The sequence below is a fragment of the Acomys russatus genome, chromosome 12, assembly GCF_903995435.1.
Source record: "Acomys russatus chromosome 12, mAcoRus1.1, whole genome shotgun sequence".
NCBI classification, from domain to species: domain Eukaryota; kingdom Metazoa; phylum Chordata; class Mammalia; order Rodentia; family Muridae; genus Acomys; species Acomys russatus.
The window spans coordinates 26,300,720-26,317,921 of NC_067148.1; the positions used below are offsets into that span (position 1 = coordinate 26,300,720).

The following is a 17,202-nucleotide window of genomic DNA, read 5'->3' on the forward strand; positions in this document are numbered from 1 at the left end:
CTTTCTAGGAGTCACAAGCCTCTGCTGAATGAGTGTTCCTTATGCCAGCCTCAGGCCAGACAAGAAGCCAGACAATCGATAAGCACCTGCTGGGCGGGTGTGGGGGATGGGAAAACAGACTGAATGGCTCAATTGATCTCTGGGGACAGCCAAGAGCATGTGAGGCAAGTGCCTCCTGAGACCTAAGGCTACAGTCACCTTACTCTGAGGATGACAGCTTTGGGGAGAGGCAGCTACCTGCCCCCCCACCCCACTTTCTGGTGAGGGACAAAGCTAAAGGATGAAACAGCTCCCTAAGTGGCAATGGCCTCAGGCCTGATGATTTGCCTTCTGGGTCACAAAAGAAAGAGCACCGTTTTGGTTTTTTGGGGTGTTTTTTTTTTTTTTTTTTTTCACAATACAGCCAAGGACTGCTATTGCTAAACGAAGAAGTTTCCAGAAACTAGAAGCACAAAGAATTGACCTGACTCCCCAGGCCTACTTATGCTTCCTTGCAAGTCAGCCTAAGTGACTGGAGATTCTGTCCCGTCTGTACTGTGACCCGTTTCTAGGGATGTACTTGCTAAGAGATCTGTGCAAGGAGGTGGCTTTTGGCTGGAGGCGGGTCAGGACTTCCTCGGCTTCCTGCTTCCAGACAGACGGGATGGTGACATGCACACTGCTAAGAAAGTAGACTAATATTTTTGGGAAGTTCTAATTTACTTCAATTAAGAATTCAGGGCAGCTCTGAGCAAAACAGAAGTAGGTGAGATGGCTCTGTGAGCCTCCCACCAGGCCTGTCTGGATCTGCTGCAGACCTTACCGGAGGACAGCTGTTCCAGCGGCACCTCCCACTGGTCAGTCCCAAGACACAGCATTTCCTCCTCCGCCTCCCACCAGACCAGACAGGGCACTGCTTAGGAGAAACTAACTCTAAGAATCCCTCTCCTGGTTGAACAGCTGAACTAACTAGTCATTTTTAGGGGAAATGTGTACATACACATGTATACTCATTGGTATTTTTGGACAGGTACAATGTTTGGCTCCAGAGGTGACTTACAGAGTCGGCAACGACAATATCTCACTTTTTATTACAGGTCTCTATTTAAAATGTAAACTTTGGGGTCGGGGAGGGCGGGGGAGGGTCACAATTCTCTCACAACTGATGGCTCATGTGTTTAATCCCAGCACTTAGAAGGCAGAAACAGGCAGGTCTCTGTGAGTTCATGACCAGCCTGGTCTACATACCAAGTTCCAGGCCAGCCAAAATTTCAGAGTGAGACCCTGTCTCAAAAAGAGTGGCAAAAAATCTAAAGAGGTCCAGCTATTTGACTGGCAGTGATCTCATGCAAGGAAGGCCACATGATAGGTCACAATCCCCTTGAGGACTGGGGGCATCAGGGTCACTAGTCCTACTTTGACAGAACAGGACTGGAGACAGGTCTCATAGTGCAAACAAGGTTACTTCCAGGAAGAGATTGAGGGGTGGCAGGCTTTATGGGAGGCATTTCCATGTACCAGCCATGACACCTGACATGGAACAACTTTACTGATACCTGAGAGAAAGTGCCGGAAAGATGTTTTCACTGACCACTTAGCCTGTTCTACTAGGCAGGTCACCCAAGGGCCAGCTCATGATTGTGTCCTTCTCTTAAGCTCTGGGTCATCTCTTCTGGGGTCGCTCTAGGCAGTGGCCCACCGCAGCTAGGCAAGCAGACAGACCCGGAGACCAGGGGAAGGGGTTTCTGCAACTCCTGAGTCAGTGCAAGCTCAGCTCACTGTAGGCGCCTCATCTGTCGAGGTCTAGAGTCTCCTGGGTTACGGTCCGGAGTCCAATGGAAAACAGTTCTTCCCAGGGCTCCCGGATCCAGGCCAGCAGGGCTGTCAGCTGCTCCCCACACACGACACGGAGTGCCCAGAAACTCTCCAGTCGAGACACCTGGGAGATGGAACAGTTGGCAACAGGAGAAGTGGGAGGAGACAGGCTAAGAGGCCAAGGGAAATCTTAGGAGAGGACTCACCACCCTCCTTGGCTTTTAAAGGCTCTTCCTCCCCCTCCTCCTCGCTTCCCCTCCCTAGGTCACATGACTCTGCAATAGAGGGCTGAGTGAGCCTTGAAGAGAGTCCAGTCAGCACTGACTACAGGCTCCAGAGTGCTGGTAGTGCCACCCTTCCATGCCGTTAGGGAGTGTGAGTTCTATAGTCAACTCCAAGAACGGCGCAGGTTTAATTCCTGCCCCTGCCCCTGTGACCTGTGCGAGTCTGATCATGTCTGAGCTTTAGGTACATCTTCTGTAATACCGGACCGACAACAGCACCTGCTCGTCGTGTTGGAGCTGTGGAGGTCAGACAGCTGGTATATGGTGGTGGGTAGGTATTTCAGGGCAGGGCTCCCTGCAGACATTCCACTGCTGTCTGCTGCTTTTTCTACACATGCGCTTATCCGGGTCCTCACACCTGGACTCTGTGCCCGCCACGCCCACTATATGCTTGCCCCTCTTTCAGCCACCCTCCCTTTCTGATTCTCATCCTTCCTAGTGGCATCGTCACATTGTACACACATACGCACATGTGCACACATACGCACACACAGGCATGTGCGCACATACGCACATGTGCACACATACAAGCCTGCATGCACACACCTCGTCATAGAAGATCAGCCGCAAGTCCAAAGGGCTTGTGCGATACAGCTGCACAGAGCTCAGACTGCTGAGTGCCTGCTGTTCCCTGACGTGCATGGAAGGCCCTGGCTCCGGAGCAGCGGGCTGCTCAGAGGCTTCATCAGACACCACTGGGAGTGGGGATTGTGTCTGGGACCCTGCAGGGTCTTCATCTACCAGGTAGAGGGTGGACAACGTCATCAACAGGGACACCGGGCAGGTAGAGGAGCCTGCAGAGAGAGAGAGAGAGAGAGAGAGAGAGGCAGGATGATGCCTGGAGTGAAAGGCCACGTTGGGTCTAGATTCCCAGGACTAGTGTCCCAGAGCTGCCCTGGAAAGGAGGTGTGAGCCACATTAAAGAGTGGGCCACAAATTGGCACCATGCTTCCACAAAACCAGGGACCCCTAACAGCCAAAAGCCCTGACAGCCTATACTGAGGGAGCCACCACAACAGCCACCCCCAATCAAGGGCCCATAGCCTCGTGACAGGCGGAGTAGAACACAGCCAGGCAATCTATCCACTGAGGAAGGCGGGATGCCAAAGCCAAGGTCTCTAGCCAGCTGAAGCTCTGAGGACCTCCTGGCCCTGCCTGCAGAAGTGGGAAACACCAGCTGGTCCTGTGGGCATTCCTGGAAGGGTGAGGAGTCTAGACTCTGGACACTGAAAATTATTACATGGGTATTATACCAGCAATAGGGGGTGAGTCAGGGACAATATGAGGTACAGAAACCAGGAAGCACCTGCAACATCAGCCTTACCTTCAGCCAGGAAGGCCCGAAGGTAGAAAAACTGGGGTACCCCTGCAGAAGAATCTTTTTCCAGCAATGGCCTGTGGAGATCATGGCAGACAGAGGAGGAAGATCAGCTAGGGTAGGGTGCGCTTCAAGGAATGGGAGTCGGTGGGGAGTGTGAGCACGAGGATGGGACTGTGTCAAGAGAAGGCCTGGACACCACCTAACCCTTACGTCCTGTTGACTCACTCACCAGAGCCGATGCTGTGGGGTCACTTCCTCCTCTGTTGCACTGATGCAGTTCCTCTGTGTGCGAGGCTGAGACTGCAAAACACCTGGGTAGAGCCAACCAGAGACAGAAACCCTCAGAGGCCTCTGCAGTCCCTACCTCAACCTCGACCCTGTCTATGCTCCATAATTCTGGACCTCAGAAACCACTAAGGGAGGGGTGGTGGTGGTGGATGGAGCAGGAAGCTCCAGTACATCATTCTAATGGTGAGAGTCAAACTGAGGCACATGCCCTGCAAGCCTGACTTTCGTGTCCATCCCTCCCAGGCTCTCTCTCTCACCAGTGAGCTCCTCAAGGAAGGCGCGGCATTGGCCAGCATCTCGGGGCAGTAGCACACAGCTTCCAGTCCCAGCCGCCCACTCCAGCCGAAGGCTCTGGCCTGCGAGGCCAAGCTCCATGCTACTCAGATCGTGCAGAGGAATGGCCAGGATGGGCTGGAGCCAGTTAGCAGGAGGCCCACTGTGGAGGGAGCAGAGTGGCCAGGATTAATAGGAGGAAGATAGGATGTGACTGGCAGGACCGTGACACTGCCCCAGCCACACACCTGAAACACCCACCTGATGGCCCCTGTCACCTTCAACAGGTAAAGCCTGAGGTCAGACACAACCACAAGGCAAAGAAACTCCCCCGGGTGGCCTGCTAACACCACTGGCACCTAAGGGAAAGGGAAGTTGATGAGAAAACAGAAAACAGAAGCAAGGAGACAGGTGCCAGACCAAAAGCTGAGCTGCCTTCCAGCCACTGTTACTACTGTGATCAATTGCCTCTCCTCTACAGTCTGCCCTCTCAATACTCAGGGTCTCTTAGTGGTCCTCCACAGCATCCTCTCACCACTTCCCACCTATCCTCCACACTCAGTCAAGACTGCCCTAAATGACAGATGTGACCATCACTCCCCTGCTTCAAGTGTCTTGCCATCCAAACTCCCTTCCTCCTGCACTGCATACTCCCTGCCTCCTAGACTCCCCCGAGAACAACTGCCTCCAGCACATTGGCTGCCCTGTCTTTCCTGTGAGCTATATTCTCTTGGGCCTCTGTATGTTATAGCTTCCTTCTCCTAGAGGGCGGACCCATGCAGATTGGACTAAAGAGCCCTTTTATGACCTTTACCAGACTGCTTCACACTGTTTCTCTAAGACTAAGAGCAAGACAGCCGGATGGCTGAGCCTGAGTGTCCTGGACATGAGGGAATGATAGTATGTGTTTGTGCTGACAGGAGGAGCTGCCCTATGCTAAGTGACAGATGCCAGCTCTCGTCTCTGCTCTAAGTCAAGGAGCAGTACCCTACCTGGACAGGGAAAACGCTACCTCAAGTGTGAAGGAGCGTGCCTATGGTTGCACAGCAAATAGCTGCTGCTGCTAAAACCCATGCATTTGACATGATGCCCAGGGCCATGGGTTGGCAGGTGGCACAGACCTTAGTGCAGCACTGGAACTCCTCCTCAGAGTCATTGAACACCTCAACATCCAGGAAGAGCCGGAGTCGGTGGTCCACAGAACGAAGACCAGAGCGTCCAGGGGCTATGAGCAATCAACAGGCCATCAGCCTGGCTCTAGGTGGCCACAGCTCCCTTCCCCCAGTACCCGTCCCTCCCCCAAGCACACTTCGCCTCACTTCATATACTCACTTGGGCTGAGGCTCCAGCTGCTACGGCCATGGGATGTGGATGCCTGAGGTGAAATGCCATCAGACGCACTGGGATGACCACTGTGGTCAGCAAGGTCACAGGTGGGGTCAGGGGACCAGGAAGAATCTGGTGATTTGTCTTCCTGGCTCTGCTCTCTACTAGAGACTTCTCCAGACACAGCCAGGAGAACCACATGGTCACTCCCACAGTTCGGACATACAATAGGAGATTCTGGAGGGAGGGACAGAGACGCTGTGAGCCTCCCAAGGCCACACACCACCATACTCACAATGCTCCCGGCCACCCTCCATACTCCTCAGATCCTAGCTCCAGCTCTAGTCACAGCCACCACTCCCAACACCCCCAACCCCATCTCAAAGCACAGACCCTAGCCTATCCCTCCCCCGCCCACTAAGAGCCAAGATATCCCGTGGCCAACACCCTCCTAAAAATATACCCCACCTTCTAATCTCCAGGTTCTGCTCTGGCCCCTCCCACAGCTTTGGGTTAAAAGCACTGTAGTGCTTTACTAGCAGTGCCTGAAAAACCAAAATCAGGAGCTAGGAAGATGGTTCAATCCATGCAGTACCTACCACAAAAACACGAGGATATGGGTTCAAATCCCCAGGCCCCAAGTAAGAGCAGTGTGGTGCCATATACCAATGGGGAAGAGGCAGACAGATCCCTGAAGCTCACTGACCAAGCGGTCTAGACAAACTGGTGAGCACCAGGTTCAGTGAGAAATTATCCCCAAAACTAAGGTGGGGAATGACTGAGGAAGACACCCAGTGTCAGTCCCTGGCCTCCACATGCACATGGTACATGAACACATACATGCAACACATACACACGATGATGATGATGATGATGATGACGACGATGATGATGATGACGACAAAAACCAAAATCAGCAGACTGGGGAAGGCAAGGAGGTCCCTCATGCCAGTTGGGTCTAAACGCCAGCTTCATTAACTGATAGACTAATTGTGGCCCAGCCATCTGTGCCCTGAGCCTGACTACTATCCGTAAGATGAGAATGAAAACCATGACTGCATCAAGGGAACAGCATGATGGATGAGTGAGTACAGGCAAAGATGAAGGAGAGAGAGGCAGTGCGTGGCCAGGACTCTAGGCATGTGCTGCCCCCAAATCCATATTGTCATGTGGCAGCCCCATCAAAACTTTTCATACCCCATTTTGCAAAGAAAGAAAGAAAGAACTAAATAACTTATGCACCCTGCCAACACCTATGAAGCTGTCTATAATGACAGGAGCTACCATATATGAAGGACCTTTGTTTTGTGCCAGAAGCTGTGCTTGGTGCTTTATTGTCATATCATATCTCACAAAAAAGCAAGGTAGCACACACCTGTAATCCTAGCATTTAAGAGACTGCGGCAGTCAAGCTGTGGTGGCACGTGCCTTTAGTCCCAGCACTAGGGGGGCAGAGGCAGGCAGATCTCTGAGTTCCAAGCCAGCCTGGTCTACAAAGAGAGTTCTAGGACAGCCAAGGATACATTGGGAAACCCTATCTTGAGAAAGAAAGAAAGAAAGAAAGAAAGAAAGAAAGAAAGAAAGAAAGAAAGAAAGAAAGAAAGAGAGCTAGAGCAACCGAGGGAGGGGGCTGTCACAAACTAAAGGCCAGTTTTAACTACATACAAGTTTGAGGCCAGCCTAGCTATCTGAGATTTGGTCTCAAAAACATCAAAAACTTTAAAAGAGAAATTCCAGCATAGGAGGAATGCAGAGGCCACAAAACCTATGGAGTACAGCCAGAATCCAGAAAGAGCTGTGATGTCCCACTGTTTATGTGGCTAGGCCTGCTGAGTCTGCTAGGGCAGGCTCACAATAGGCAATGACACAAGAGTATTTTTTCTGGAAAAAAAATAACTTAGCAGTGCTATATCTACAGCCAAGAAGTAGGCTGATAAAAACTGCATTCCGAATAGCTGTTATCTGGAGTTTCCCTTCCGTCTTCAACATCTTCAAAGCCCTTACAGTTTGGCTGGCCTACAGTGGAGCAATCCAAGATCAGATATAAAGATATACCCACAAGGTGCTGCACCCTACCAAGTGCTTCCAAGGTCAGTCAAGGAAGGACAACTGTGCCAGCCCCCAAAACAGCCACTGCACAGAGGGCACATGACAACCGGGCGCTGCACTGAGGGCTCACTAGGTTTTATGCCATTCCTGAAATATTACCCCCAAACAGTCAAAAAGCCATCAAGCAATGGAAAAATAACAAGTATATTTAAACACACACATATAGAAGAGCACCTCCAACTCCGACAGGACCATTTCTGCTGTTTAATGCAGCAAGCAGGCAGCCGTATTTCTCCCCATGCCAAACAGTTGCCTCTACTTCCCTAAGGCCTTCTTCCCCGGGGTTACCTCTCCACACTCCTCTCAGAGACACCTTCCCTGCAGTGCGGGAGCTATGTGGGCAGAGAGGTCGAGGGCACAGCTGGTACCTGTACTTTGAAACAGAGGCTTCCGGCTTCCAGCTTCTTCACTCTCCAGTCCCAACCTGGGCTCCTCTGGCTTGAACTCACAGCTGCAGCGCAGACACTGGAATCTGGGCCCCTGTGCGTCCTTGACCTCCTCAGGCCGCTGCTCTTTCACATTGGTGAATGGAGTCAGCACAGCCAGTAGCTCCTGAAAGCAGGTGGGCGGGAAGGCAGCTAGCTGTGAGCAGGTTGACTCACCTGGCAGACCACTAACCCTCCAGCGTGGACCTGTTCCCTCCACCCTTCCCACCTGCCCTGGACCTCATCACCTGGATGGCCTCGTGGGCCTCAGGCTCCAGGACAGCATAGCGACGTAACTGCCGGTCAGAACAAATGTAGGAAAAGCGCAGGACAAGAACCGGAGCTCCAAGGGGTGGACCTGAGCCCTGTACAGGAAGAAAGAACACAGCAATGGGTAGGAGGAAAAGGGCTCAGGACTACACAGAACTTGAAGGAAAACAGCAACTCTGGACCCCACAAGGCTGTTGCCGATACCAAGCCTTTGCGCAGAATCCATCCTGTAGCCCACCCTCCCAAGTCACACACCTAGCACTCCTCCTTGGCTCCCAGTACTCCTGAGAGAAGGTGGACGACATGAAGCCCAGCGCCCGGCACACACGAGCCAACAAGTTGCCAGAGATGAGTGTGGGAAAAGCCAAGCACCCCATCCCAAGCCCCTGACCCCACAGCTCACCTCAGATACTGGCTCTCCTTCGGTCCCAGTCTCTGACTCTAGCTCAGCTGCCACCAGGCTCTGTAGCTCCAGCCGCTCCAGAGTCCGAGCTGCTTGGAGTTCCACTTCAAACACGTGGGCAGAAGTGACTCGGAGAAAGCACTCCTTGTCCTGCACGCCCCCAAGCCCCTGCAAGGGACACACCAACATGGGACGACAGAGCTCGGCTGCAGAGAGACCAAGAGACAACTGGAGTGAAGAAAGTGCCCGGATCCTCTGCTATCCCACGAGTGGCCTTCTACCCAACCCGGCCTCTCCACAGTCCCTCTGACTTACTCCACAGCCCCTGTGGTCACAGGCCTCTCACCTTCCACTTCCTTCTGCTCCTGCTCCTCTTCCTCCTCTAGGTCCTCTCTCGATGGCTCTTCATCATCCCGTTCTTCCCTCTCTTCTTCATGGGGCTCTGGTTCCACCTTGCTGTCCTCTGACACCTTCCGTGGGGATTCCTTGGTGCCTTCCCCTGTGGCTGGAGGGCTGCATGCAGTCTCCAGGCTCTGGGCATCCAGCGGAAGGGTGCTGAGGGCAGGAGTCTTGGTGGTGGTAAGAGGGGGGCTCCCCAAAGTCTCCAGGTGGCTCCTATACTGTAGCCAGTCACAGCCAAACCGCTCCCGGAAGCTGGTCAGTATCTCCAGTTCACGGTGTTGCTGCACAAACCATCCTGCGATGGAGGAGGACATAGAGCTGATGCCTACCCAGATCCTAGGTGACCCCGGCCTCTTTCTATGGCCACCCTCAATAGGCTTCCCCTCCAGAAAATTTCCTTAGGCGTGGCCTATGAAAAAACATGGCCACACGTCTCAGACCCTGAGATGACTTGAAAAGAAACCTGTTTCGCCAGGCATGGTGGTGCATGCTTTTAATCCCAGCACTTGGGAAGCAGAGGCAAGTGAATCTCTGTGAGTTCGAGGCCAGCCAGGTCTACAAAGTGAGTCCAGGACAGCCAGGGCTCTGTTACACAGAGAAATCCTGTCTATAAAAACCAAAAAGAGCTGGAGAGATGGCTCAGTGGGTAAGAGCACTGACTGATGTTCCAGAGGTCCTGAGTTCAGCCAGATGGTGGTGGCACATGCCTTTAATCCCAGCACTTGGGAGGCAGAGGCAGGCGGATCACTGTGAGTTCGAGGCCAACTTGGACTACAAAGTTAGTCCAGGACAGCTAAGGCTACACAGAGAAACCCTGTCTCGAAAAACAAAACAAAACAAAAAAACAGACGTCCTGAGTTCAATTCCCAGCAACCACATGGTGGCTCACAACCAACCATCTATAAATGAGATCTGGTGCCCTCTTCTGACATGCAGATATACATGCAGATAGAGAACTTATATACATAAAATAAAAATAAATAAACCTTCAAAAAACCAAAAGAAAGGAAGGAAGAAACCTGTTTCACAGTATTTCAGCTTACGTTTCCCAAATGGTTCTAGCCATAAAAATTTCTTTATTATAGAATCTTTAGCACCCATGAAATCCATGTTCCTTGGGAGAGTGCAGCCTAGAAGCAGGTCCCTCTTTTAGGGCTAAACTAAAAAGGTAATGAACTGAGAAGCCCTCCGCAATAATACACACCATCCCAAAATCAAATTTCCCCTATGATGCCTACATGTAAGGCAACATCAAGATTAGAGAGGTCTGGAGGGAGTTGGGAAGGGAGGGAGCAAGTAGGGTCAACTTACCAGCCGGGGAGGGGTCCAGAGTTCGGACCTCTGGGTCTGTGTCACTGGGCTCAGAGATGCTAGCCCGCCTCACACGGACTCGGCTCTGGTTTGGACAGACAGGAGTTCTATGAAAGCCACAGCCTTTAGCCCGGCCACCCACGGCCACCTACCTAACGCCAAGTACTGTCAAGGATGAGGCCTTACTGCTCCGAGTCTTCTGAGTCCCCACAGGGCAGCACCAGCAAAGAGACCACACCAGCCCGAACCCAGAAACACACCAGCAGAAGACGCCACTCACTTTAACCTTACGAAGTGGGGCCTGGGCCACAATGCCTCCAGAGGAGAGGCTATCACTCAGCTCAGGGCCGCCTGAGGTTTCAGGGGTACTCCCAACTGGCCAGGACGGAGGTTGGGCCATGGGACCAAGGCCTGAAGATTCTGAAGTCTGGTGTGTGGTGACAACAGGAAGAAGGTCAGCATCCTCCTTTGTGTCATCCCACAGATCCTCCCTCATCCCACTCCAACCCAACTAACCTGAAGATCCTTCAGTGATAAAACCTCGCCATCAAGCAGGAACTGTGCAAGACAAAAGAGAGCACAGAGCTCAAGAAGGAGCCATCACCAGTGACTCAGGGCACTAACAGTACCACAGTGACTAGGCCTTTGGCCTCCTACTCAAGGACAGACACCTGATAATCACTCACACCGGGAGCAGCCTCCCTGGCCCGAGGCGACAGGTACTGAGCAGTGGTTGCTCGATGTGCAGGGTGGAACCACAAAGGGTTACCTTCCAGATAGAGCTGAGGGGCAGGAAACAAGAGAGTGAGTAGGCCACGGATCCTCCCTGTGTGAAGGTACAAGGAGAGCCAGACATGAATGTGGCTCCCAGGCCTGTAGGGCGCTCATGTCTCACCTTACGGAGCTCGGCCAGCAGACACAGTGGTGACAGCTCCATGTGTCCTTCTAGAAGGTTATAGGCCACATCAAGGTGCCGCAGGTTCCTCAGCTGCTCAAGACCTAGGGGGAGAGGGGAGAACGAAGAGGCCTCGTGGAGGCGTGTTGGTGGTAAGAAATCATGGTGGTCTGTGTGCTGGGGACAGGCGCAGAAAAAGGACGATCTCCGCGCCACAGCCATACCTCTAAGTCCTCACAGGACTCTAGACCCAGGTGGTCTACAAGCCAACCCGAGCCATGCCCATCTGCTTCCCTTCCAGACTGAACCACCCTACACCCACTTCCTCCTCACCCTGAAGGCTCCGAAGCTCATTGGCTCGCAGTATCAAAGTCCCCAGAGCAGCCCCTGAAGGTCCCATTCTTGGCACTGAGCACAGGTGGTTATAGGAGATGTCCAAATGACACAGTTCAGATAGATCCTAGCAGTGGGTGAGGAGACAAAGGTTCTCAACTTGACAAGGCTCGAGGCAGGGTCCTCTGGACCAGCTTCTCAAACCCATCTTGGCCTATAAAAACTGCAGACTCTAACACAACCGACTTCCTCTACCCCACACTCAAAGACCTGAACAAAAGCTAGCCCTCCCCTAACACTTCCAGGCTACACCCCCGAACGTGACTCCAGCCCTAAATTCCCTCCTGGGGGAAGACAAGGCTCTGAGGAACACTCAAAGCAAGTAAAGATATCCTGTTTCAGGCACCACCTGAAGACAGGGCATGCCTCCCCAGTCTCTGAGGGACACGAGGACCTGGCCAGTCAGTGCACTCAATAAGAAACCCCAGGACCCACAGGCACTTCCCGGCTTCTCTGAATGTGCTGGTGACCTCCATGCCCTCCCTCCTTCTCATGCCCCATTCGGTTCTTTGCGCGCTATCCCCACTGTAGACTTCTCACTGAAGTATGTCCTCACCACTTTAGTAAATCTTCAGCACTACTATGAAGGACAGAAAGGACACAGGGAGCAGTGTGTCATCATCTTAAAACCTCCCACTTCTGAGCCACACCCTAGGCTAAGTGACGTAGGTACTCTCTCTTTTTTTTCTTTTTTTCTTTTTTTTAATTTATTTATTTATTACATATACAGTGCTCTGCCTGCAGGTACAACTGCAGCCAGAAGAGGGCATCAGATCACACTATAGAAGGTTGTGAGCCACAATGTGGTTGCTGGGAATTGAACTCAGGACCTCTGGAAGAGAAGTCAGTGCTCTTAACTGCTGAGCCTTCTTTCCAGCCCAACATGGGTACTCTTTACACGGGTGCTAGGATTTCTCCTTTATAGGTGAACAAGCCAAGGAGCTAACTGATTTTCCCCAAGTCATCCAGGTATTCCAAGCTGAGATCAGCACTGCCCTGTCTTGTGCTGAGGGGACACCCACACACAGTACTGACTCTCGGGATGTTGCTCCACCTCGGCCCAAGAGCAGTGTGGAGTACAAGGTAATCTGAGGGTGAGAGAGAGCAGAGCCATCCAAGGGCCAAGTCCACCAGCACCCAGGCAGCTCACACTTACCATCAGGAAGCCTTTGCAGTCCTGGATATGATTGTGGCTCAGGTTGAGGAAGCGTAGAGCTGACAGGAGACGCTGAGGGGCGGGAACAGGAAGCACAGAAAGGCTCTTCACACAGGGATACCTGTCAAGCAGCTGGCATGCCTCCCAAAGGACCCATCCTCTAAGTCCCCAGAGGCGCCTTCCCTTGGGGGGGCACTCACCAGGGAGCTGTCTAAGTTGCTGAGTGCATTGTAACTGAAGTTGGCAGAAAGCAAAGCTAGCCAGGGGAGGGCAGAGCAGAGGTCACCACCGCAGGCCGACAGGAGCTCCTAGGTAGGGGACACACGTGTCTACTACTTCATTCTCAACCGTCTCCCCATCCTGCTCTACCATCCAGTCCGTCATTCATATATACCAGGCTCTACCTGGAGACGCAGCTCTGGAGAAAGCTCAAGTCTTTGTCCCGAAAGAGCTGACTATGGGGCTCATATATGGACCACAGGGAGACAGCCGCTAGACTATCTACAGCTTGATGTGACTGGAAACATACAGGTGGGTGTAGCGTGTTGTGGGGTCACACAGGGCAGAGGGAGGGAGAACACAGGGGGAAGCCACAAAGCTTGGTCTTCTGTGTTTCTCAGGACAAAGCATCAGGGTCCGCTCTCACCCTCCTTACCTCTAGTGCCTGGATGCTCCTGCTGCAAACCAGAGACTCCAGCTGTGAGTAGACACCCCGGAGGCCATGCAGGCTGTGGATGGGGATTCCTCGAAGCTAGAACAAGAGAAGGAAAGCAAAGCTCCAAAGATGACAAAGGCCTCATCTCTATCTTTTCTGATGGGGAGGAGGGAGAAGATCCCAAAGCCCAGCTACAGTTTAGGGAAGTGTTAATGGAACAGATGGCATGGAAGAGCAATGGCACATTCGGACCTGACCTCCCACCAAAAGAGGCCATCTCTGTCCTCACCGCCAAGAGACGGCTTTGCGTGAGGTTCTGCCCACCCATATGCTCCAGTACTCCCTCACCTCCAGCTGCCGAAGGGACTTGAAGGGGAAAATCTTGATGGGCCCTGGAGAGCCAACACCAGGGATGTGGACCAGCTGGAAAAGGAGCGTTCGGGTTACTGAGGCATGGCAGTCTCCCTTTCGTCAAGCACCCCTTCCTCAGCACGACCACCCATATGGCTGACGTCACCTGGATCTGTAGGCCTCAAAGCCTTCTGGCACCCTGCCCCATCCTCCCCCTGCCTCCATCCTTCCCAAAGGCTCCATGCGCATCCTTGTCCCCGCGCCCCTGCTAGGACCTTGAGTGACAGTGTCTTCTGCAGCACGTCGAAGAGGAACTGAAGCTGGAGAATGGCGGGTGAGTCGGCAGGGTGGGAGGGAAGAGCCACAAAGCCTGACTGGCCTGGGCCCCATGGTCCCAGGTACAGTTCCAACACTCTGTTCAGCTGTTGCAGTGTGGGTGTCAGCAGGCTCAGTGTGCTACAGCCAGAGAGGACAGCATCCCCTGCATGAAGAAGGGCAGACAGGAAGGAGGACAAAAATGAAAGAACATACCCACTGCCATCCACTGCAAGACCAACCTTTCTTCCTCCGCCCCAGCTCAAAGGTCTTCTGCAGCTCCCATTTAAAAACAAAAAACAATCAAACAAACAAACAAACAACGATCCTAGCTTTTCAGCCTGATACCAGAAACCTGTTTTACTACAAGATTCCAAGGGACTTTTCCAAATGCTTTTGCTTTCTGCTCAAAAGAGCCGTGGCTACTTAGGATGTTGGAAACATAGTCCACTTGGCTCACAGCTCTCACATTTTGATACATCCCTTTCTACAGCCAAAGTGAAGATCAACTTCACCCAGAGAGCCTTCTCAGAGTAATTAATACCTCTGGGGGCTGCGGAGATGACCCCCTCAGTAAAGTGCTTGTTGAGAAAGCATGAGAATCTGAAATTGACCGCCACCACCCACATGATGGCACAAACTGAAGAGACAGGAATAGAAAGACCCCTGGGGCTCAATGGCTAGCCAGCTTCCCTAATCAGCAAGGCCCGGGACTCACTGACAGACCCTGTCACAAAGAACAAGGCAGACATCTTCTGAAGCACGACACTCCTGGCTGTCCTCTGGCCCTGACACAAAGGTGCCCTACACACACAAAATGAAAACATTTAAAGAAATAACACCTCTGAACTTCCGCAGGGCAATCGCCCACTTTTACACAAAGGCTGACTGTAAGTTGATCTTTCTCTTTCTGGTATAATGACATGCACAGCTGGATGGTGGTGCATACCTGTAACCCCAGCACTCAGAGAGGCAGAGGCAGGTGGATCTCTGTGAGCTCAAGGCCAGCCTGGTCTACAGAGCAAGTCCAGGACAGCCAAAGCTACCACCCAATGAGGTATTAGCCCTGTGAGGGCATCTTTCAGACACCTTCCCACGCATTCCTTCATCTGCAGAGACCAGCTGCAATGTCTAGAGAGAAGTTTTTAAAAATATATTCTGAAACCAGGTGTGATGGTGCACACATTTAATCCAGGACTTGGTAGACAGAGGCAGGTGGATCTCTGTGAATTCCAGACCAGTGCCACTTAGTGAGATAATGTCTTAAAAAGAGAGGGAGGGAAGGAGGGAGGGAGGGAAAAAGAGGAGAGAAAAAAATCAAGAAGTCAAAAAATGTTGCAGAAGTCATGTGTACTGTCACACATCTATAATTTCCATCGGGTAAGACACTGAAGTAGAAAGATTATCACTTCAAGGCCAGCCTGGGACACAGAGAGATCTCCTACACTTTTTCACTGAGCTTCCCCTAAATAAACTTATGGAATTATAGTACAATTATCAAAACCAGAAAACGGGTGTTGGTCTAATAATTACAGTGCCAGTTCTATGCTGTTTGTGTAGGTTGGGACAAGCACATAATCGGGACATGAAACTGTTCCATCCCCACAATCATATTCCCAGCCCAGGAGCCATGTCAGAGCTTTGCTGAATAATGAATCTTACCACCTTGAGAGGAGATTTTATACATACTAGACACTGCGTATACACAGGCTTGATGTAAGGAGTCTCTCAGAAGTCTAGAAAAGGCACAGCATGGGAGTAATTATTACAAACCAGTAAATGGAACTGCTATCAAGAGATTTCAGAGATGCCACTGTGAGAGTGTAGAGAGAAAGGGCACTAATGTTAACGGAGGCCAACTCATGCCAAATGACTCTGCTGCCTATTCAGACTCTTATCGTTGTCTCCCAAAGACAACTACTAACTCCACTTTACAGATAGGGAAACTGAGGCTCAAAGAAGAATCTCTCCTTTTGGAGTGGGAAGAGGGAAGGTGCTAGGGACTGAAGTCAAAGTTTTGTACATGCCAAGTACACGCCCTGGTCCTGAACTATCTCCTCAGCCCTCAAAGAACCATCTGCACTGTGATCATCTAGCTGAGAACTGATACATCTCTGAAAGCAAGTCAAGGCTTCTTTCTACCACAACTGATGCCAACCACGCAACAAACACTGTGATCTTCGCCATGCCTAGGCACTGAGGGACGCAATTATAGTAACACTATCTCTTGTGGACATTTAATTATGTGTGCATACACTGCACTAAATAAGTTAATTAAAATCCCGATATCCTTTGCGTTCAGTACAATCACTATGCTAACCTATCTACGAAGAATACTGAGGCTCTAAAAGCTTACCCAACTCTGAATGAGAGTTGGGACTAATTTATATAGGTCTCACCCCAAATCTCAGCTGTTCACCGTGCTATACTTGGCTTTCTGTACAAGTGATTGTGTTTTTGTCTGGAAGTGTTTTAATCTAGTAAAGATCCCTTCCCTCTGGAGGGTTAAGTGGCTCTAGAGATAGCTAGAGTTTACACCGTCACAAGGAACACACCCAGAAGAGAAGAATGACACCTCGTGACCCCCGCTGGCAGTGACTCAGTGACTCCCAGCGTTCCTGGAAGGTATGGAACACACCCATGACGCCCAAGTCAGATAAGCCGGAAGACGCCCAAGCCAGATAAACCAGAAGTCCACTTACCCGACTCCCGCAACAGTCCGGCGAGCTTCCACACCACTGAATCCCGCGGAGCGGTCGTCATAGCCACGGGACGCTGGGGGCGGAGCCTGGGAAAAAGGGGAAGCGGAAGAGCCTCAGGTGGGCGGTGGCGACAAAAGCCCAGAGCTTTCGCGCAAATGAAGGCGTCGCGCGACGGAAAAAGTAAGGAACGTCCTCTCGGACCCCCTTTCCACAAACATAGGGCCTCGGGAGCCCATGGACCCGCGCGATCGGCACTCCAACCACTTTTGCAGCCAGACTCCTTAAAGCACAGGAAATCCCGCCCCGGAATTCAAAGAACCTACCGGAAAGCCCGCCTTTGCTGCCGGAAGCCACGCCCTGGGGGAGCTGATGTATTGGTCGGGACTAGACGAGCTGGAATTTAGCCCCTAACTGTGCCCCAAGTCCAGCTTGGCTCCGGGCGGCCCCTTCGGCAGAGGGGGAAACCTGACTCCTTGTTTGCAGACTGGGCGGGGAAGCAAAGATTGGAGAAATGGGGTTTTTTCTTAGT

At 52.0% G+C, this 17,202-nt stretch overlaps 1 protein-coding gene across 1 annotated transcript; it reads right to left on the reverse strand.

Moving 5' to 3' along the window:
- Positions 1–408: 408 nt before the first annotated feature.
- Positions 409–16,980, reverse strand: Stk11ip (serine/threonine kinase 11 interacting protein). The gene is made up of 24 exons (XM_051154025.1): positions 16,674–16,980; positions 13,932–14,137; positions 13,654–13,728; positions 13,306–13,401; positions 12,851–12,958; positions 12,651–12,722; positions 11,435–11,561; positions 11,102–11,205; positions 10,893–10,988; positions 10,723–10,764; positions 10,487–10,633; positions 10,207–10,291; positions 8,840–9,190; positions 8,494–8,699; positions 8,069–8,185; positions 7,764–7,947; positions 5,293–5,523; positions 5,082–5,185; positions 4,222–4,319; positions 3,945–4,123; positions 3,629–3,710; positions 3,403–3,473; positions 2,625–2,872; positions 409–1,918 (listed from the first exon to the last, which is right to left on the reverse strand). The coding sequence occupies exons 1-24, from the start codon at positions 16,732–16,734 to the stop codon at positions 1,769–1,771; spliced, it is 3,240 nt and encodes a 1,079-aa protein (XP_051009982.1). The 5' UTR covers positions 16,735–16,980; the 3' UTR covers positions 409–1,768.
- Between the last annotated feature and the right edge of the window lie 222 nt (positions 16,981–17,202).

Excerpts from the sequence above, each read along its gene's own strand:
- Stk11ip (XM_051154025.1), bottom strand. The coding sequence starts at position 16,734 with ATGACGACCGCTCCGCGGGATTCAGTGGTGTGGAAGCTCGCCGGACTG. Across the intron at positions 11,562-12,650 it reads ACTGCAAAGGCTTCCTGATG|GATCTATCTGAACTGTGTCA; the intron begins GTAAGTGTGAGC and ends ACCCACTGCTAG. Across the intron at positions 4,124-4,221 it reads AAGGTGACAGGGGCCATCAG|TGGGCCTCCTGCTAACTGGC; the intron begins GTGGGTGTTTCA and ends CTCCCTCCACAG.